We start from the raw sequence: 19,728 nt of genomic DNA, 5'->3' as shown, positions 1-19,728 counted from the left end.
TTATTAGTTATTAGTTAACTAACTATTAGTTGAGAGAAGACTCTGGAGCTAAAGTATATTTATTATTAGTACCCCAGGGTGCCATCCATCCATTCCCTTGATTCCTCCAACTCCAAGGTTATCGGTTTGTCCTGTATTCCTGTCCAGATGTCCAGATGTCCAGATGCCCAGATGTGTCCAGTTTATCCAGTTTATCCAGATGTTCAGTTATCCAGTTATCCAGTTATCCAGTTGTCCGATGATCTGGAAGTTAGTAGTGCCTTGTTCCCACTCGTTGCAACGGGCCACCAATATTAACAGCAATGAATATGGGTAGTAGCCAGCTTAGTAATCAGCTGAGTTTAGCCACCGAGATTAACTAAAGATTTAAACTCAGCTCACAATGAGTGAGAAAATAACAGGCAAAGTTGACCTCAATTAAAGGAGTCAATATCATGTGGCTCTATAACTAATACTAACTACTATGAGTTAAACTACTTTGGGACTAGTGGATATTGATTAGAAGTCTCAACAAGTTTCAAACTTCTTTTGTGGCAGCACTGTTTGGCTGTTTTATTGCTAACGCCGTCCTCAAAGAGGGCAAGGCAACACTGCGAGATTGGGCTGAATTCAATTCCAACAAACCATCAATTAATAATTAGACTTCGAAGTCATCGAATGCCCTTTTTTTTTTTTTTTTTTTTTTTTTTTTTTTTTTTTTTTTTAAGTTCACGAAACATTGAATAGAGAAAATCCCTGGACGGGTTGCCCAGTTTCCGGTCACTAGCAATCACAGTCAGGTCAGGCCACTCTCCGGCGGAGGGTAACTTACGGGGCATTGGATCTGTTGTTGTGTGTGGGGGATAGACCCCCGGCTGGCTGGTGAGCTTTTTTTTTTTTTTCTTTTTTTTTTTCAGAGAATTCTTTCTAATTTTTTCTAACTGTGCTTTTGTTTTTGCTTTTGCTTTGCTTTTTGCTTGTCTTTTCTCTCTCGACAATCAATCCGAGCTCAGAATGAATCTCGCTCGCGGGAATGCGGGAATGTAGAAACAGCGGCCAACAAGCATCCAGCCAAGGGATGATTCCAGCCCTGGCGATTGATTAGCCAAAAATCCGCAAATAGCACGCGATACGCCAAGGATTAAAACCTTGCTGTTACGCTACCCAACAAGGTTCCGTCAAAGCTGGTTACTAAAACACCTACCCTAGTTATATAGAGTAGGGTAGGGTAGGGAAGGGAATATTAATGAGAAAAGCCGGGAAACTAGTCTTGATGAGAGAGAGTACTTATTCACTCTATACTCTTCTGTAGTTACTAGTAACTGAAGATGCTTGGTTTGATATCAGATCGATTTTTTTGGAGTAAGTACATGAAATGCCGGAGCTAAAGTTTCCCCCGTTAGTTATTACCTAACTAACGTCGTATTATTTTATTCATTTAAATTAATAATATTTTTATTATTATTCAGGGTTTGCCTTTTCGTTCCCTTCCCGTGCCCCGCGGAATCTTGACCGAGCGCCCAACAACAACACACGGGGGTTGGCCCGAATTTTGCCTTCTTCAAGATTTTTCATCTGCGGGATTGATATATAAAACCTTGTTTCGCCACGCCTTCTGGTGGGAACAAACAACAACCTTAGGGGACGACGCTCACACTCATCTCTGCCTAGCCGGCCCCATCTAGAAGACTCTGGACCATGGGATGCTGGGAATGGGAGGAAGGGAATTTATTTTGGCTGAATGTCCTGGCTTGTCCTGGCTTGTCCTGTCTTGTCTGTCTTTGTTCAAAATTCCATGGAAAACTTTAATAGTAAAAAGGAGACATGGTCATGTGATTATTGTGTTGCTTTGTCTGTTAGTTATTCACGGCGGTTTATCATTCATTTATTCATTGCCCATGGGCCATCTACAACCGCGGAATAATAATAATATCGTATTCATTCCCCTGAATTAGATTATACATATATACATACCATGTCAAGATCTGGGTTGCCGACATGACCATCGGTACCCAACCTAGGTAGCGTAGTCAGTTCATAGTGCTGTATCGAAGGAGGCATGTTTGTGTTGTGTGTATGTGTTAACAACCTTCATCGCCGTATAGGAGGGGGTCATGGATAGATAGCTCACAATGACCCCTGGAAGATTCTGGAATTCTGGAATTCTGGAAGTTCTCGGGGAGGAATATTCATCTCGCCCATCAGGAACAACCAGGGCATCCTCTGAGACAGCTCTAATTTGTTTTGGGAAATTTCGAGCACAGTATTTACGGATTATGGAACAGCCAGCCAGCCAGCCAGCCAGTCAACCAATCCATCCATAACTTCCTTCCATACGTCCCAGGTTTGGTGATGAGTGAGATGCTATCACATATCGAGAGTGGTATCTATAGTTATTCAAATCTTTTGCCCTCGGGCTAACTCGACATAGATCCCCACCATACCCATACACGGACCGGACTAATCACTACTTGTACAACCTTTTGGCGGACGGCACACTTGCAGAATTGTCTGGAGGTTTGATTGGCATGCCAACTAAGCGCCTACGTAAGCGCCCAAGCCTCCTTTAGCGTCATGCCACAGCGTAAGCTTCGATGGTAACTGTAGGATAGTTGAAGGTCGTATTGATAGATCTATCTACAAAGAGCTTAATATAGTGGTGGGTCACGTGATCTAGGGAGATCGCTAACCGCAACGGCCGTAACGTAACGGCCAACAGTAACTAACGCGCGAACGCGTTCTCAAACTTTAGTCTGAGGTAGGTCGTCGTAGAACCACACCTCGTCACCATTCTGCTGGAGCTTCTCGTAGACGAGTTCTGCGATATCCAGGGCCTTGGGAAAATCGATACTGCGTCGTTGAATTTTCCAATGGGCTTGCTTTGCACGCTTCAGTAGAAGAGGCAGTTCGTATGCGCTGCCAGCCTGATACAAAACAAGGACACTCGTTTTGTATTCAGTTGCCTGTTTCACAGCGTTCGATAAAACGGGAAGTTTCAGCGCGTCTGGTATGTGCCGGTGTACAGGAAATGTACTAGTGTGTGTGTGTCCAATATCCTCATCTACGCAGTAGTTCATGGTACTTCAATCGTTCGAATTCCCAAGAGATAATAATTGGAAGCTCCAGTGCGGGGACCTTTTCAGATGATGGGTTGGCACTGTATAGCGCATAAAAGTCTTGGTCCCGACGAGGAGATAGCAGCAGTCTTCTGTATACAATCTGATTCTCAGAGTTAGAAGGTGTGCCGGGTTAAGACAGGTGTAGGAACTTACGAGGACGCAGGATCCTTCTCAAAGTCGTCGCCAGATGCGGGCATGGTATTAAGAGGGGGGCCTGCAATATCATTTTTGGAGGCGTTGAGTATAGAAGAAGAAGCAGCAGCAGTAGCAGTAGCCGTCTTCTTCTTCTCCCCTTTCATGGCATTATTGGGGGTAAAAAGAAAGAAAGAACATGTAGGCTTGTCGTTTGATAGTTTTACCACTAGGTTTAGACCTTCACATTAGAAATAGCTTCGTTTTAATCCGGATATAGCCGTCAGGCGATATTGGAAGACTTTTGTTATATCATTGTTATTTATTAGAAAGGGACGCAGTTAAAGATCTGCAGGAATCAAGCATCGAGATAACTATTCCCTCGTCGGTGTCGATTATTCGGAATATTATATAGAATATGGAAACCAGCAATCATGAGATCGGCCAAGGGATGGCTGGCTGCAGTAAATATATCCCCGGATCAGATACGGGCTTATATTGATTGCGGAAAAGAGAGGCGAGCAACTCCACTTCTTCTCCTTCGCTTGCATTTACTGTAGCTATTTAAACGACCAAGACCTAAGCTCCCGGACCCTCGTCCCAAGTTCAACGGAGAGGACCAGCCCACAAGGAAACGACTCTGTCCTCCCTAATTTTCTTCATCATCAGATCGATCTGGCCTTTTCAAGACCCTGCTCGCAAGGAAAAGGCTCTGGCCCAGTTAAATGCTCTCCGCCAAGGAAACAAACCGTTCCAAAGACCTGCTAGGAGAACTAGATCGGTTACCTCATGAAAGCCAGTGATCATGGATGGGCGGACAACGTCAAGAAGGGATACTTGAAACACTCCCTCAACTACAAAGTGAGGGATTACAGAGGCAGAGAGATAGACCATGTCATTGACATAGTGGACCAAGACAAGAACGGAAATCCCCCAAAGATTCTATGGGGACCTCTCTACAATATGTCCAGAGATGAACTGCTAGCTCTGCACAAAACTCTAACTGATTATCTAGATAAGAGGTTTATTCACATCAGTAATTCTCCAGCTGCCACTCCCATGCTGTTTGCTAATAAGCCCAGTGATGGTCTGCACTTTCGTGTTGATTATCAGGGCCTGAACAAAATCACCTGTAAGGATAGGTATCCTCTTCCATTGATACAAGAAACTCTTCAACAAGTGGCCAAAGTAAAATGGTTCACCAAGCTGGACGTTATCGCGGCCTTTCACCAGCTTAGAGTCAATGAAGGTGACAAATGGAAAACAGCGTTTCATACATGTTATGGACTGTTTGAGTGGCTGATGGCTGGTAACCCCTTTCGGATTGACAAACGCACCTAGCACCTTTCAACGATATATTAATTGGGCGTTGCGCGAATACTTGGATGACTTTAGCTCTGCATACATAGATGATACACTCGTCTTCACGGGACGGGAGTCTGCAGCAACACAGGGAACACGTTCGAAAAGTCCTGCAAAAAACTTCGTGAGGCCGGTCTCAATCTGGATATTGACAAGTGTGAATTCGAAGCAGGCTCAGTGAAATACCTAGGTTTCATCATCGAGGTGGGAAAGGGAGTTCGGATGGATCCGGAGAAAGTGAAGGCCATTCAAGAATGGGAGGCCCCAACGACCGTCAAAGGGCGTACGAGGATTCATCGGATTCGCCAATTTTTATCGGCAGTTCATAAAATGGTTTTCATAATAGGACCTCTCACGGAGCTGAAGAACATAAGCAGTGCGATGGGAGGAGATGACTAAGTAGTATTTGCCCGGAGTGTGCCTCAGACCTATAGCAAGTTAATGGATGGCATGCTCAAAGAATCTATGCCACTATTGAATTGCCGTTCAAAGATATGCTATTATGCTCTTTGTGGTAAGAGGTGAAACTGCCATTCAAAATATTTGGCGTACCAAGTTGGAAGACAGTTCTTAGGGATTTCGAATCGCATTGGCAGATAACATGCTTAGACAGAGGCGATGCCAGCTCAAACAAATACCGAGACTGCAAATTGAACAAAGTTGAAACATTCCTCCACAAGATCACAAGACAAAAAGTATACTCCAAAGCACACTTCAGAGCACATGCCTCCACCCCGACTACGTAGCTTCCTCAGTCCGCCTCGACATTGTTGGACAAGTCGTCGAAGAGTGATTCCACTGCCGCCTCGGTTTCCGCGTCGGTCGGGTTTTGCTTGATCTCAACATCGGCGAATGACAAATTCCGATGACTGTCCTGTTGGGCCTCCTTCCTGATGGTCGAATTTTCCGCGTTGATGTTTAGTTGCAGATAATAGCGGCGGTATTCCTTGCCATCCTTCTTAACCAGAGCGCCGACATCCAGCCTGCTCCCAATTTTAGAGTCGTTGGTTCCACTTTTAGTTGGCGCAGCTCTTTCGCCCGGTGTCCCGTTGCCGCTGACGAGCTTCGTCATGCGATTTTTGGAGCCCGTTACTCATGTTTTGAGATCCTTGAGGGAATTTTGCAGCGCGCGAGAAGCCATGGTTCCAGTGTCCATGGTTCCAGTGTCGAAAGGATTGGCGCAGAAGGGCAAATATGCGACGCTCGTTAGGCCTATTTAGTATGTTAGTACCAGAACATAGGTCGGTTTCGATGGCTTTCTCACAGTCTTATTGCTTTCGACTTGTCAGATGTTGGCAATCGAGGGACTGATACGATGCACATGGCATACTTCGAAGGATCTGTGAGGGGAATTTTGCATGCCTTTTCTGCACGTTTCCAGCAACTGTGTCCATCGCGTTGTTAGCGGCAGGGGCGATGTTTTCTGCTTGCCGCCCAGAGAATTTGCATGATTTGGTTTAGACAAGAGCCTAGAGAGAGCATTAGCAGGCAGCAAGATCGTTGCTCATTCATCCAAACATTGCAAGCCAATCACAGAGTCTTGCTGTCCTTCTCCTGACACACTATCAGGGGTTTCAGTGCGAATGTGAGCGCGTAGTATACCAATCAACATCGTCATTACTGAACTACACAGTCCTGTGTAGGGATCTAGCCTCTGATCACAGCTTGTCCATACATATTTGTGCATTGCCAAATATAGATGATCACACTTAAGTGCCGCCGCCGGCCTTGGCGCTCTGCAAGAAGACAAATCCGTTCTGGACTCAACGTATTAGAAAGTGCAATCAGCTGATCGCCATGTTTTGAACAGAAACTGTGCAGATCATGGAGGGCAAACAAGTGACAGCAATTTATCACTGGGTTCCTAAACCCGTACCAGACTTTCCGTAATACCAACAATCCGGGTTTCAAAAAGGGAAATATTGCGCGGATGAGCACATCCGAGGCCGAGTGTGCATTAGAAAGGTGAGCGGCGCATAATGGGAGTAGTAAGTCCAAATAAGACTAGCTTTCCATTGACCTTTTCCGCAAGTTAATCACAACCGCTAACTTTCGGCTCTTTCGGCTCGACACACTCGCTCAATCGTCGAATGGCCAGGGTTGCTCAAAGACAGCTGTATCCCAACCTGGAAGAGTGCAATACTGGGCGATGAGTTCCTCCTTTCGCTCTTTGAGCAATGCCTTGACTTGCTCGTAGTTTTCATGTTCCATGACGCCTTTCTCAGGACATAGATTTCCCAGATCGCGTTCAATATCCTTCATTAACTTGATGCCCAAGTCCGCACGTCGCATGTCCGCTTCGATTTCATTGGTTTCAGGCTCCGTGAACGTGAGGGGGAATCGACGGGCGTTTGAGTTGGATTGAGAATTTTCTCTCCATTCATGCTGCAAGTCAAGCAGTAGTGCGCAGAAGTGAGCTTCTCCAAGTTCAAATATGCGGCGAGAAAGATGGAGGAGATTTGCACTTGGGGATTGTTGAAGTCTGGTCATGCGATACTGTTCTGGATTCTTGCTCCGAACCAGGCTACGCCAGGCAATCATGAGTGCCTTGTTCAGAAATTCATTCAGTGCCGCAGTCTTTTCCTCGCCTTGCAATGATTTGATGCTTTCAGGCATTGCTGGGCGTCCAAGATTGTCCCCTACATCGGGGCCGTTGTAGTTGAGAAAACAAGGGTCGACGCAATGGTCAAATAGGGGGCTACTTGAACAGATTGCCAGTCAATGATGCCAAGGACCCTCAACTCTTCTGGGTCCACGAAAATGTTTTCATGGTGTAGATCATTGTGCCATAGATGACCATCGGTTGGCAAAGAATTCTCACACAGCAAAGGCTCCAGGATCTGAAAATAGTAGCCTAGGGCTGCGAATTTTTTCTGCGTGGTAGGTTGGTATAAAGGTGCAGGGCCGTACACCATTGCCATCTGTTTTGGCACATGGTTAAGTTCTTTGATGGCCGCCATTTCGCGAAGACCAATAGCTTCCCGGTAATTTAAGATAGAATCCCCTTGGTAAGCAAAAGATTAGCCACAGTGTTGGCAATAGCCTCCGAAGGCAATCCTTACATGGGCCCCTATCACATTTGATGTTTACCCGCCTTCATCACTCCATTCACGCGCGACAGAGGGGCCGATCGCGAACTGAGAATCCGTAACGGCTTCCCCGTCCTTGACATATAGCGGATCCTGGCGTCGTGGGTCGACATCTTTGGCATAGTATAGACTCCCAAATCCAGTAAACTTGGTGTGGGTCCATCTCCTCTGATAGTCGACAACCTGTAAAAGGATCTTGAGTTTCTTGTTTGGCTGCAAATGCCACCACACCTTTGAGAGAGGAACCCCCGGAATCTTCTCCATAATTATATATTCGGCCCCGACAGAATTCCTCTCGTCAACGCGGGCATTCCAGGCGTATACGTGCGGCGCAGGGGTCTAGAGTATATTGCGCGCAAAATCCATTGTTGCAACTTCGCTCGCAGTGGTGTAGTAAGGTATGCCAGCATTGGGATTTGGAATCTTGGCAAAAACTTCCTTGCCATTGTCCATGGTAAGTAGGTATGCCTTATTGTACAAGCCATCAGGGCATTTCTCAATGTCAACGCAGCGATTAGCGCCAACTGACGTCGCTGCGACGGATGCAAGCCCATCCAGACTGAACTGCACCCGTCGACGCGCCAATTGCTTGTCCTCATCAAGGAGGAAGCGCCCGCGAGTGTATTCGAAGAGTTGGCTATCTTTGCCTATATATGTACTATGCGTCAGGTGACCTAGCGAGCTGGAGGATAGCGAGCGAATCTCACCAGGAGCGTTGCATGCCGGCAGATGGAGAATGTAATATACGTCTGACGGCTGCTGATAGGAGGTAAGGCCTTGCTAGAAATGGCATCTTCACGTTCAACGTAGGCCACCAAGGGCTGGGAAGTGACATAGAAAGACGAGGTGTTCAAACAATGTTCGCGTCCCTGAATTGACTTGATCCGGCTTCGACGACCAATAGGCGACGAGAAAGGTAAATCAACCATAAAAATTCGATGCGTACCTCTTCACAAAAACTATGAAGACCAAGGCCGCAGTGGCCAAACACCACAATCAGTCCCTAGCAGTCCCATTGAGCGGAATGTGAAAAAGGGGATAGGAGAAGGGAAATAAGTGTCCAGAGGGAGGGGGGTTCAGGGTTATATAAACTTCATCTTGGATGTTGGAGAGCCCCAGACCGGTGTCTTTCCGCCAGTGGACTCGATATAAACGCTCATGATGGTCCCCTTTTTCCCCCTCGGCTCATAAAAAACAGCGAGCGATTATCTATGTATGTACATACAAGATGAGTATCTCCAGCCAGTGAATCTGAAGGGGGTAATCTGGGAGACATACCTACTCCCTCCCTCCCAGAATGGAACGCAACGAATAATATGAAATGTTAAATTAAATGGTACGACAGATGATCGCAGAAGTAAGTAAAATTCTTCACATTTCAAAACTCCAAGAAGCCACAGGTGTACGCAGTAAGTGAAGATGATGAGTTACAGAACCATCATTTACTATCGTGGACGTTGTTGTTGGAATTGCGGGGGAAAAAAAATAAAATCTATTGTGCAAAACTTCATCCCCGTCACTGGTCCACCCTATCCTTCGTTCCCCACCGAGACACAGGTGCTCATGAGCTCATTTCAGTGTCTTGGGGCAGGATGTGCTTAAGCAGCATTTGACTTAACCTTGTTGCGAAAGCTTTTATTATCCCTTTTCTACTAAAGGGAGCCCGTAGCCGGTTTGTACATGTACAGTACAAACTGGGCGGGCATAGCGGAAGGAAGGGTTATTTTGACCAAGAGTTGATTGAAATATATTGCATGTTAACTTTAATTCGTATGATAAAAGACGACAAGAAATCTCAATAAGAATCTCAAGTTATAAAATTACGTTTCATTTTAATCTGCTCAAACCACTTGCCATGCTTATGGCCTGAACATAAAGCATCTAATAGCAAGCGCCGAAGAGAACATAAAATTAAAACAATATAGAAAAAGGGAGGGAAAAACCACACCAGAGAAATCTGTTTTGTTTTCTTTAGAAAAGACCCTGCAAAAATGAAACCGCAAAAGGAGCCAGTGATATCAAAACAGAATGTATGAAAACAATATGTCATAGCTTCATAATTGTTAGTAGAGAGTAATAAAAAGCAAAGAATAACAATGAAAAAGATATGGAAATAGCAAGGGCCAATGAGATAAAAACATGTTGCAAGGACAAAGGAACAGGAGAATAACAACGCCAAAGGGATTAAGTTGAAGATCTTCAAGGTCCTGATGAATACCAGCCGACTGAGTCATACCGAGTTCCCTATCCGTATCCCATCGTTCTTAGACCCTGAACCCTGACCGATAACACCGGAAAATACTAACAGCCGTAAATAAATAAAGTTCTCCTGGAAGGGAAGGGGGGCGGGGAGAGCAAGAGTGCCGTATGAACAATGCAAGACCAACAAAAAGTGCCTAGAAACATTAGGCGCATGCTATGTAAAACGCTGAAGTGAAGCATTGAATATGAGAAGGGAAGAAAATATGAAAACTGGGGAATAAAAACATGAAAATCATTACAACGCACCCTGCTGTGGGACGGAATAAACTTTAAGAATTCCGGCAGAGTCGTGAAGAGTTGACAAGTCAAAAAAAAAAAAAAAAAGAAAGAAAGAAAGCCTATCGATGCACCGAAGCATGATGGTGTGTCATCGCGTTCAAAAGGGTATTTATTCCAGGGTAGATAAGAGGTTTGTAAGCAATACCGCACCGAGTCTTCCGGCTTTTAAGGGTCAACGGATATCATCCAAATGAAAACTAGGAAAATATCGAGGAAACCAAGGGAGGGGAAAGACAAAAGTGAGTGCGTAGGAATTCTAGCGTTGGGCGGAAATAAATGCTTTTGGATGTTGTAGATTTTGGTTCACATAAATACGGGGTGGGAATATAGATCAGCTGTTTTCTTCCCGTCATGAAAGGATCTCCTGCTCGTTGGTATTGCCTGTGTCGTTGCTCTCGGAATTGGACACACCCTGACCTCGACATAAAGGACAGGAGTTTCGTCCAGTAGTCAACCACTATAGCCAGAGTTAGTTTTCCGTCGTTATTCTATTCCACATTTTGAGAATTGAAATAAAAATAAATACTTACCTCGTCAATGCATTCACGATGATAGATGTGTTGGCACTTAGTTAGCTGTCGGACCTCTTCTGCAGCCTCATAATCAGAGAGGCAGATAAGACATCTTTCGCTTTCCGCGATAGGGATTTTGGGGGTTGTATCTGCCGATTCAGCGATTAGAGAACCACCGTACTCAACCAGTTGAAATATACCTCCAGCAGAGGCAACGTCTTCCTGGGAGGCGACAGGCGGTTTAGCGGGACCAAGTAACGACGAAAGGAGCAACATGTCCTCATAGGTAGGGTTCTAATAGAAACGTATTAGAAAAATACTCTACTATCAAGATTCGGGGATACATACATCCGTAAATAAACTTGGAGTTGCAAAAGCTGGGTGGTTTTCAGCTAAGTTCGTTCCAACTACATAAATCAACCAGCTTCTTCCAGCAGACGGCGAGGCACTATCGGGTTCCACAACTCCGTTTCGCCTTGCGGCTCCGGAGCCAAGGCCGCGATGACGAGCGGTTTCTGAGTCGCTTCTGCGACGTTGGCTTACATTATTGAAAAGAGGGTGATGATCTTCGTAGGGCTCATCGGGCTCCTGGGAAGAGTCTTCGTTCAATTGAGGAAGCACAACTGAGGATGCTGATGGTCGTCGACTTGGGCTATTGGTTTCTGAGGAAACGTTGGATAAACCAGCGTCGGCAGGAGTAGATGGAGGGGGGTGAGGACCAGGGGGACTTTCTGATAGAACCGTAGGTAATGAACTGGCCAAATCCGATTGACTGCGAGATGATGCATGTGATCTTTGATGACGCTGACTATCGTAATTGGCCGGGAATGTACTGCCTCCCATGGAGCGACGATGGCTTGAGAATCTAGACCGTCTATCAGCACGCCGAAGAAACCCACTGGAGCTCCGCTCGGTTCGTGAAACGTTATTTGGTGAAATGAACGGCAGCCGAAGCAGCGAATCTAGCGATGCACGGGCGTGGAGTCCAGTATCATTGTCGGATCCATTGTTTATAGAGGGAACTGACCTTACTCCTACCACCACCAAAGTCACCAACCGTCGGTCCTGGCCACTCTCTGCTGGGTTTCGGTCATCAATATCCATTCTATCCGATCTACCGTCCTGGGTATATTCAGAAGCTGGTTGGTTAGAATGTCCTGTTGACGAGTTATTTTCAGAATTTTCTGGGTTGACAAAGCGGAAGACTCTCAAGAAGTTGACGTGAGGCAAGCCACCATCCCTTTGGCTTCCCCCGTTCCCGTCTTCTGTCCCTGTCCCTTGAGTTTGGGCAGATGTGGCTTGTTGTAAACTTTGTATAAAGCTCTCCAACGAACCATCCGCTCCGTCAGCACCAATAGCCTGGATATTGGGCATTGCTGGTGGCGTATTACCAGAGAGTTGAGCAGCTATGGCAGCTGCTGCTAGCTGTAAAACGCGAGACAAGGGGGTTTGTTCATCCCTACGCATGGATCGAATGTGTCGTGAACGCGATGGAGCATGTCTTCGGGAGGGTGAAGAGGAGCGTGTAGGTCGAGAAGGGGTGCTTGGTGAGATTGGCAAGTGATTCCGTGTAGAAGGTTCAACGGAGTCAAGTTCACGGGATCCACCAAATTCCATGTGCGTGTCCATTGACCCTAAGGGTGGAAGTAGGTGGTTGGAGTCTTCTGTAAAACTAGGCCGTGACGGTCGACGAGGCGGGAGCATTGCTGTTTGGCTTGGTTCAGTCATGGCGGGCGATTGGCCAAGAATCTGCGATATTGGCGCAGCAATGGAATGTCGTACATGGCTTAATCTCGCCCGATGACGCCACGAAAATCTTCCGGTGCTGGATTCTCTTTCGATGCCAGTAGCATCGAGGTATGTGGGGTTTGGAGGAGAATCGGGCAGTAAGGCTGCATCGCCTCGTGGAGGAGGATAGGGTCCACGTATCGAGCGTCTCCTTGATATCCCTCGTGAGCTAGATCCAGTGAAGGACGAGAAGCGGTGTGAATGATGAGCAGAGTCGGATCTGTGTAGAGTCCTAGACAACAAACCGATCCGGTGAGCACGACCTTCCGCGGGTGTTTCTTCTCCACTATTCAACAGTCCTCTCACTACTGCGTTTGGAAGAATCCTCGAACCGAGACGAGACATGGTCGACTGTCGACTCGTCGCGGAGGCGGGAATGGAAGTAGATGTTCCTAGAGTGGCGACAGAGCTGTGAGGTCGCAGATGTTCCATGTTCTCCAAAGCGCTATCTGCTCGTTGGGACATACGTGAATTTGTATCACTCGAACTTCGAAACACATCCGAGTGAGCGGCACCTGTGGACAAAGGCGAAGTTGCAGTTTGAGAAGTCAAAGGGGGACCCGCATGACTGTGTTGTGTAGAATTATCGATCCCGCCGCTAGAGCGATGTCGAAGGTGCAAGGAGGGATTTAAGTGGCCAGGGTGAGGTTGTCCGCTATGTTGTCCGCTATGTTGTTCGCGTGAAAGGCGCGAGAGTGAGAGTGACGAGATGCTGTTATTGTTGTTGCGGTTGTGGTTGCTCTGCGCGGAGTTTGCGCGTTGGGAAGAGGAGGCTTGCCCCATAGTCTAAGCAAACAAACCCGGGAGCCGAGGGGGGCTACCACGGAAGCAGGTATCGGAAGGAGCAAAGGCCTCGTGAGTCTACTCACTCACTCATATTTGGGTGGGAGCGGGAGTAGGTGGCGGGGGGGAAATGACTCGTCAGAGAGGTTATCCCGACGTTTTGACGCCACTAGGAGTGTATTAGTGACCGCTTGCAACAGGAGGTCTCAACAGGAGCTGGGCGGCTGTTGGGTGGAAGAAATAGGCTTTCGAGATGGTTAAGGACGTGATCCAGCAAGACAAATAGGATACTTACAAGTATTGAGCAGGAGGAATCCAGCGTTCTCGGTTGGCGAAATGTTCCCCTCGTGATTAACAGTCACTCGCTGTCCTGGAAGGGCCGTGGAGTGGTGAAAGACAGACTTGTTTCAGGGCGCTTGCAGGCGCAAGGACCACCACCAAAAGAAAGAAGGTAACCACTGTATGGGGAAGGAAGTTTGGTAGTGGGTAAGAGTATTTAAAGAAAGATAAATCCAAGGAATCTGGCTCCAGGAATAACGCGGGGTCTCAGCTTGCGACAATGCAATACCTTAGTCGGCCATGATGATGATGATGAAGTCGAAGCAAGCCAGAGCTGAGTGTTTGGCCAGGTCACGGGACGGGACCGCAATGATGAGACGGCTCTGGGATCGGTCGGAGATACATTGTTCCGATGGCCCTGTTGGATGGCGAGATATATCCAACGAGCAACGGAACCGCGAAGGGAGAAGAAGAACACCAGACCCTTATAATTAGTCAAGAATGGGATTCGGGGCTTTGAAGCAAAGGGGGGAACGGGGAAGAGGGAGCAGAGGAGTACATTCATTGAATAAGAACTCCCATCATGAAACTATTGACTTGTATTGGGCCTCCAGATCACCAAGCTAGTTTGCCTCTTGAAGTATGATGACGCCCATATATATCCAGCCGTTTGATGTTAGCATTGATAGATAGTACCCCAGCTAAGGTATTCCGTGGCAAGAACTGAACAAGGACGTGTCTACAGTGGAGTTACTCCACCGCTCCCGTTCTCTAATAATAGAGATATAGTACATAGAACATGCACAATCATGTGGGCTCATCATGTTTCGTGAATGTAAGGTTTTTTTGGCACCTGTGCTTGCTTACACAAAGCCTGGATATATCGGATTAATATTTATCCGTGGTATTCTGTTGTTGTTATCGACCCAAAAATGTCCATCTACGACAACTCGACCAAATCACAATTTTCTACCACGCAGTACTCGACCCCAGAGGTGATAGTGCCATCTTGAAAAAATGAAGGGAAGAAGGCTAGATATTCTCTTGACCATTTATATGAGAAAATAGTAAGAAGAAAAAGAAACAAGGAAACGCCCCGATTGAACGACGGGAGCAATTGTTTGCAACTGTTACAAGCGCCACAGTGCCATGATCACCCTGATAAGACAGGTCATTTCAACCTGATTGGTTCCCGCATCAGGCAATTCATGTCTTCATCCTACTTCTCACTTCCGCTCGCCCCATGGCAGCAACCATCGAGTTTTCGTACAGCCCAGTATGAAGCTCGCAAGCGCAAGCAAAACGTTCAAGAACCAGGGCAGGATGTAGAAGAGCATGAAGTATCTATTGCGAACACCAGTGACGATGATACCAGTGCGAGCAGTAGCACTGAAAGCGGTGCGGATGATGAGAATGCCGCAGGCTCTGGTCCGAGGCAATCAATAATTTTGACCCCAAATGAGGCACACCAATATCGAGTTGCCGGCCAGCCATTCCATAAAGAACTTCCAGGTGGCAGTTTTCCGCATTCAGGTTTGGGCAAGAGAAAGACTACCAAGATTAGCCGGAAGCAGATCGAGAAGGAGCTGTCTCAGCTATCGCCGCCAATCTTCATTCCTAGAGCTGAAGTCCAGTGCAGCAGTCTGCGCTTACAGCACCTGGGTGTCATTACAACTATACTTCATCGATGCCTGTTAGAGGGAGATTACGCGCGTGCTGGGAGGGCTTGGGGATTGATCCTACGGGATGAATTTGGGGGTCATGGGATAGATGTCCGAAGTGGTGGCCGGTGGGGGATTGGTGCAGAAATACTCTTATGGAGTGATCACAATGCGACAGCGCATTCATCAACATCAACAGGGATTGGGGATGCCGGCATCCCTCATCCCCCACCTCGACGACATTGGTTTACCCGCAGGGGATTTGAGCGCGCCAAGAGCTACTACGAGCGCCTGATACTCCAGTTTCCATACCGCAAAACTGCGCCGGGAGCGCTTGGCCCACTCGATTTCTATCCCGCTATGTTCGGGCTTTGGATTTCGCTCGTGCAGGAAGAAAGTCAGTCAGCACGAGACGCTGCCATGATGGACATGTCGGACACGGCAGAAATGTACGACTTTGACGATCCGACTCATGATGATAATATGTCCATCTCCAGTGATATGCCCCACCGGCGTCGCAGTAGTAATAATCGGAAGAATGATATCATTGCCAAAACTCGCCGCAAGGAACTCGCGGAAGCGGAACAGATAGCGGCGCAGATGGACGAGCTATTAATTTCCCCGCCGTTCTCGGATAGCCATGAGCTGCTGCAGTTACGGGGCATGTTGTCATTGTGGATCGCAGATTTATTTATATCGTCTGTGTCCCCGGAAGATGATGATACAGACATGCACATGGATATGAGACATGATGGTGACCAGACCATGTTTTCCGATGAAGGTGGAGGGCAGATGGACTCAGTGCTCGCGCGTATGGAGCGAGGGTTGGGGATGGAGAGGAAGATGGCGGAGATGGAGAAGGCGAATGTATTCTTTGAAAAGGCAAAGGCCAAAGCGCGCAGGAAACAGACTCCATTGTCCTCGGATGAGGTGAATGAGGATGATTCTGTTGTCTAAACTTGCGAAATCTAATTGGTCGTCAAGCTGATTTACGATGACCGTGTATACTATCTAGGGCATAGGAGGTGTAGTCAAAGACACTGCGCCTTTAATTATTACGTTTTTTTTTGCGGTATACTTGTGTCAGGGCGCGACTTGACATGGCTTTAATAGTATCTTTTCTGGTTGTACATGATGCGATGACAGATGCTTATATTAGATTTCTGGACTAGCCTGGTATGTAAGCCTAGTTAGAAGGCAACCAAATATACCTGCCCTTAATGTTTCATAAATATGCCAGTCAACGGAATGACAATACTGTCACCAATATATTACACTGACAAGATGAAGGCAAAACGAACGAGAAGGAGTAAAAACATCCCCAATAAGGGGCGTGGATGTGAATGTGTTAACGACCGAGTCAGGTGGATAAGGTCATGTGACCACGTGTAGGGGACGTGCTCAACTTCCAAAATGGACTGCCTCAACCTCAACGCTTGAAACCCGCGGAGCACTGCTGAAGAGGACGGGTGCGGAAATGGGCCTTGTCATACCGTAACCACCTCGACATACGCGTCGAAGGTGTATCTGTCGTCCTGCCCAGGAACTGTTCAAATTCACTGTTTCTCCTGTTTTCCCCGAAACCGGAGCAATGGCAGTTGCGGAATACGTTCGGGGGAAAACCTTGCAAAATGATACCCCAGCTCCGCAGAGCAGCAACCATGTTGCAACTAATCCTTCAAGGGAACTTGTTGCTAATATGGCGAGACTTAAAGTACCAACGACGAGATTGAGTGACAGGCCTAGATCTGCAGCTGGGACTCCGCGGGAACATCAACTTGGGACAGCAACTAGATTGTCTGGACAGACCGCAGGATATCACGTACAGCATAGCCAAGCAACACCCAGGGATATGTTTGACACTGATGTGGAAACTGTCGATGATTCTACTACTACGGCCACGAGCCTCATTCGAGAGGAAGAAGGCGGCGTCAAGCATGATTTCCAAGTTGGCCCGCCGGCTGCTCAGCGAACAGCTCAAGATGAGAATGACTTGCCATCAAACGTGCATTATAGCTGGGGTAATCCCCGCGGTCGAAATGCCCTGGAGGAAAGAATGATAATGGAGCTTGGCTCTGACCCTGGCGGAGATGAGCATGATGCTATCCAGGTTCCACAGGAGCATGATGTGCAGCATGTGCGTTTTGATGCGGTCGATGAGAATGAGTTCGATGGAGATGCTGCCCAAATATTCGATTGGAGCAGCAACCACCATATCAATGGAGAACCGTTGAGCTGGCAGAAGATTGAAGCAGCCCTGCACGATACCAAGGCCCCCCCTACCGCGCAAGGCATACAGCGGCAAGAAAACATTGAAGAACAAAGTGTCCCCAGGCAATCGGATTACGAGAACTATCCCGATGAGAATATGTATACACCAAAAGCAACGCAAAAGCATTCCACCGACAGTCGGTTCGTGACGAGATCTCGTTTTAGCACCCCAAACCCACGTGGTGGAGCACCCCTTGAAGGGGGGATATTAGTCGGTTCGCGGCCAATTCCCCAAATTTCACCTTCCCGCACTGTCATTTTATCTCCGCAGTCGCAACCAGTCGCTCAGTCAAGCGCAAGAAACACCATAGGACCCAACAAACCGAACCCTCTACACGTGACACATGACAACCACGATCCATACAGCCATGGTGGTCTATTTGACATCACAGACCTAAGTGCGGTGGACAGCTCTTCATCCGAAAACAGCACAGACAACCAACATACATACACATCTCTCGGCTTCTCCACCCTATCCCCCGTCTCTACAAAACGATCCTGGACCGAATTACAAGCCGACTATCCGCCAAACATCCTGGAGACAAAAACCTTCGCTGATCTCCAAGCGGAATCATTCGACTACAACCCAGCCCCGCCGCAGCCCATCTTCCAACCACAGGACCCCCCCCTCCCTCTCTCGGAGAAACTTACCCGACTAAAGGCGCTGACAGACGAGCAGCGCCACATGTTCTTCGCATCCCTGAATATCGCAGAGTGGGAAGAGAGCGGTGACTGGATCATTGACCAGTTCAGCCTATTACTTCAGCGGACGAAAGCGGCGAGACACGAGCGCCGGAAAGTGGCCGCTGTGTTTGAGAGGGAGATTGAGAGGCGGTATGAACTTGTCGAGGCGGAAGGGAAAGGGATTGGCCAGCGGTTAGAAGAGATGAGGACCGGGGGGATGGATGTTTTGAAGGGGCAGGCTTTGTGATGATAAACAAAAGAAATTTATCGTCACACTGTTTGCTCTGCTTACGGCTATTTTTACAGGCAACCCTACCGTGGGCTTTTTTATTTGTTACGATACCCTGATATTTCCCCCCCAGGCAGATAAACGCCGAGCAACGCGCGTTATCAGAATGGTGTGCGGGATGGGAAAGGTCCATTTCATTTTTCATTTTTATTTTTTCATCATATTTTTCATATCTTATACTGACGGCGTTGAAGGGCCCTTTTAACACAGGAAGGGATGAGATAACGACAACACGGCCGCGGCGAAAATGATTGATAATGGAAGCCACATACATACCTAGCGCGGAAATAGATATATCGCTCTAGACGAAAAATATAAATATTTTTAACTACCTTACTCAGAAGATGTTATTTTTAAATATGGCATTGACATACATAACTCCCAACTTCCCCTCGCCCCTTGCCGGTGCCTGCCTGTTCAGTGGCGGGATAAGCTAAAACAAGGTGACTGTACGGATATATGATTAAGCGAATAAAATGATAGTTATAGGTAGGAGGATCAACGTTGCTTGCTGGAAACGGATGTGTTACCATTATGCTAGCCGGCTAGTTTGGAAGCCAGGGGCTGGTTGTGGTTTGTGGGTGGGGTGGGTGGGTTTTTGGTGGGGCAACGTACGCGATCTGGAAAATGATTGTTTTAACTTAATTGTGCTTCCCGATTTAAGGAGGTTCGCGAAAGGGTTAAATTAAGGAGAATACGATGGACGGATAATTTTGAGGGAGCAGAAGGGGCCGCGGGTAGTTAGGGATTTGCTGCTTATTAGAGAAAGATGGAGCTGTTAGTCAAGTTGAACGAAGGGGAGAGACACAGACATGAAAAGAGAGAGAAAAGGAAAAGAAGGGAACATTTTAATTCAATACGTGCCGATTTCCATATATAATCTATACTCTTTGTGCCCGATTCACTGGCCGTTGTTTTCTTGGATGTCTTCAGGCCTGTACCGCATCCCAAACCTACGCAAAAGCATGTATATAAATATAAACAATACACCGAGATATACAGCCCCTAAAATTGCAACCAGAAACTTTGACGAAAAGCCCCCCTAAACGGTGATAAAACATATAAGTGAAGGAAAACAAGGGGCACCAGGCCAAATGGGACGGGCAATGGCTGATCAAAAGAAGTGTATCGTCGTTGGTCGGAGATATGGGTATCAATGCAATACTTTGCAAAATAATAATAAAAATAGGCTAGAGCTGCTTGAATAACCAAAGAGTCCCGGACTGGATGACAGGAAAA

General features: G+C 47.1%; 8 protein-coding genes across 9 annotated transcripts; 2 read left to right on the top strand and 6 right to left on the bottom strand.

Moving 5' to 3' along the window:
• Window positions 1-2,510: 2,510 nt before the first annotated feature.
• On the bottom strand, window positions 2,511-3,493 carry BDBG_07131. Of its 2 annotated transcripts, XM_031722951.1 has the most exons (3): window positions 3,252-3,493; window positions 2,670-3,198; window positions 2,511-2,616 (listed from the first exon to the last, which is right to left on the bottom strand). In XM_031722951.1, the coding sequence occupies exon 2, from the start codon at window positions 3,054-3,056 to the stop codon at window positions 2,721-2,723; it is 336 nt and encodes a 111-aa protein (XP_031579990.1). In that variant the 5' UTR covers window positions 3,057-3,198; window positions 3,252-3,493; the 3' UTR covers window positions 2,511-2,616; window positions 2,670-2,720. The 2 variants fall into 2 exon arrangements, with proteins under 2 accessions (XP_031579990.1, XP_031579989.1); XM_031722950.1 differs by having other exon boundaries at window positions 2,544-3,198.
• A 1,850-nt stretch (window positions 3,494-5,343) lies between these two features.
• On the bottom strand, window positions 5,344-5,664 carry BDBG_17553 (uncharacterized protein; the record flags this gene model as incomplete). Its single annotated transcript, XM_031725247.1, has 1 exon — window positions 5,344-5,664. One exon carries the CDS (start codon window positions 5,662-5,664, stop codon window positions 5,344-5,346), a length of 321 nt encoding a protein of 106 aa, XP_031579988.1.
• A 21-nt stretch (window positions 5,665-5,685) lies between these two features.
• BDBG_17552 (uncharacterized protein) lies at window positions 5,686-5,986 on the bottom strand (the record flags this gene model as incomplete). The annotated part of the gene is made up of 2 exons (XM_031725246.1): window positions 5,686-5,804; window positions 5,923-5,986. 2 exons carry the CDS (start codon window positions 5,984-5,986, stop codon window positions 5,686-5,688), a joined length of 183 nt encoding a protein of 60 aa, XP_031579987.1.
• A 685-nt stretch (window positions 5,987-6,671) lies between these two features.
• BDBG_17551 (uncharacterized protein) lies at window positions 6,672-7,945 on the bottom strand (the record flags this gene model as incomplete). Its single annotated transcript, XM_031725245.1, has 3 exons — window positions 6,672-7,290; window positions 7,335-7,596; window positions 7,705-7,945. The coding sequence occupies 3 exons, from the start codon at window positions 7,943-7,945 to the stop codon at window positions 6,672-6,674; spliced, it is 1,122 nt and encodes a 373-aa protein (XP_031579986.1).
• Window positions 7,946-8,020: 75 nt separating this feature from the next.
• BDBG_17550 (uncharacterized protein) lies at window positions 8,021-8,402 on the bottom strand (the record flags this gene model as incomplete). The annotated part of the gene is made up of 2 exons (XM_031725244.1): window positions 8,021-8,318; window positions 8,389-8,402. The coding sequence occupies 2 exons, from the start codon at window positions 8,400-8,402 to the stop codon at window positions 8,021-8,023; spliced, it is 312 nt and encodes a 103-aa protein (XP_031579985.1).
• A 945-nt stretch (window positions 8,403-9,347) lies between these two features.
• On the bottom strand, window positions 9,348-14,406 carry BDBG_07128 (RING finger protein). The gene is made up of 5 exons (XM_031722949.1): window positions 13,601-14,406; window positions 11,762-13,474; window positions 11,083-11,599; window positions 10,753-11,028; window positions 9,348-10,679 (listed from the first exon to the last, which is right to left on the bottom strand). The coding sequence occupies exons 2-5, from the start codon at window positions 13,303-13,305 to the stop codon at window positions 10,572-10,574; spliced, it is 2,445 nt and encodes an 814-aa protein (XP_031579984.1). The 5' UTR covers window positions 13,306-13,474; window positions 13,601-14,406; the 3' UTR covers window positions 9,348-10,571.
• Window positions 13,902-16,626, top strand: BDBG_07127 (uncharacterized protein). Its single transcript, XM_002622570.2, has one exon. It carries the CDS (start codon window positions 14,793-14,795, stop codon window positions 16,200-16,202), a length of 1,410 nt encoding a protein of 469 aa, XP_002622616.1. The 5' UTR covers window positions 13,902-14,792; the 3' UTR covers window positions 16,203-16,626.
• A 51-nt stretch (window positions 16,627-16,677) lies between these two features.
• BDBG_07126 (uncharacterized protein) lies at window positions 16,678-19,075 on the top strand. Its single transcript, XM_002622569.2, has one exon. The coding sequence runs from the start codon at window positions 16,837-16,839 to the stop codon at window positions 18,445-18,447; it is 1,611 nt and encodes a 536-aa protein (XP_002622615.1). The 5' UTR covers window positions 16,678-16,836; the 3' UTR covers window positions 18,448-19,075.
• The last annotated feature ends 653 nt before the right edge of the window (window positions 19,076-19,728 follow it).

This window comes from Blastomyces gilchristii (genome assembly GCF_000003855.2).
Source record: "Blastomyces gilchristii SLH14081 genomic scaffold supercont1.17, whole genome shotgun sequence".
NCBI lineage: Eukaryota > Fungi > Ascomycota > Eurotiomycetes > Onygenales > Ajellomycetaceae > Blastomyces > Blastomyces gilchristii.
This window is presented reverse-complemented; position numbering and strand designations above follow the sequence as displayed.

Excerpts from the sequence above, each read along its gene's own strand:
- BDBG_07126 (XM_002622569.2), top strand. The coding sequence starts at position 16,837 with ATGGCAGTTGCGGAATACGTTCGGGGGAAAACCTTGCAAAATGATACC.
- BDBG_07131 (XM_031722951.1), bottom strand. The coding sequence starts at position 3,056 with ATGAACTACTGCGTAGATGAGGATATTGGACACACACACACTAGTACA.
- BDBG_07128 (XM_031722949.1), bottom strand. The coding sequence starts at position 13,305 with ATGGGGCAAGCCTCCTCTTCCCAACGCGCAAACTCCGCGCAGAGCAAC. Across the intron at positions 11,600-11,761 it reads TTGGTGGTGGTAGGAGTAAG|ATTCTCAAGCCATCGTCGCT; the intron begins GTCAGTTCCCTC and ends TAGACGGTCTAG. Across the intron at positions 11,029-11,082 it reads CTCCAAGTTTATTTACGGAT|AACCCTACCTATGAGGACAT; the intron begins GTATGTATCCCC and ends CGTTTCTATTAG.
- BDBG_07127 (XM_002622570.2), top strand. The coding sequence starts at position 14,793 with ATGTCTTCATCCTACTTCTCACTTCCGCTCGCCCCATGGCAGCAACCA.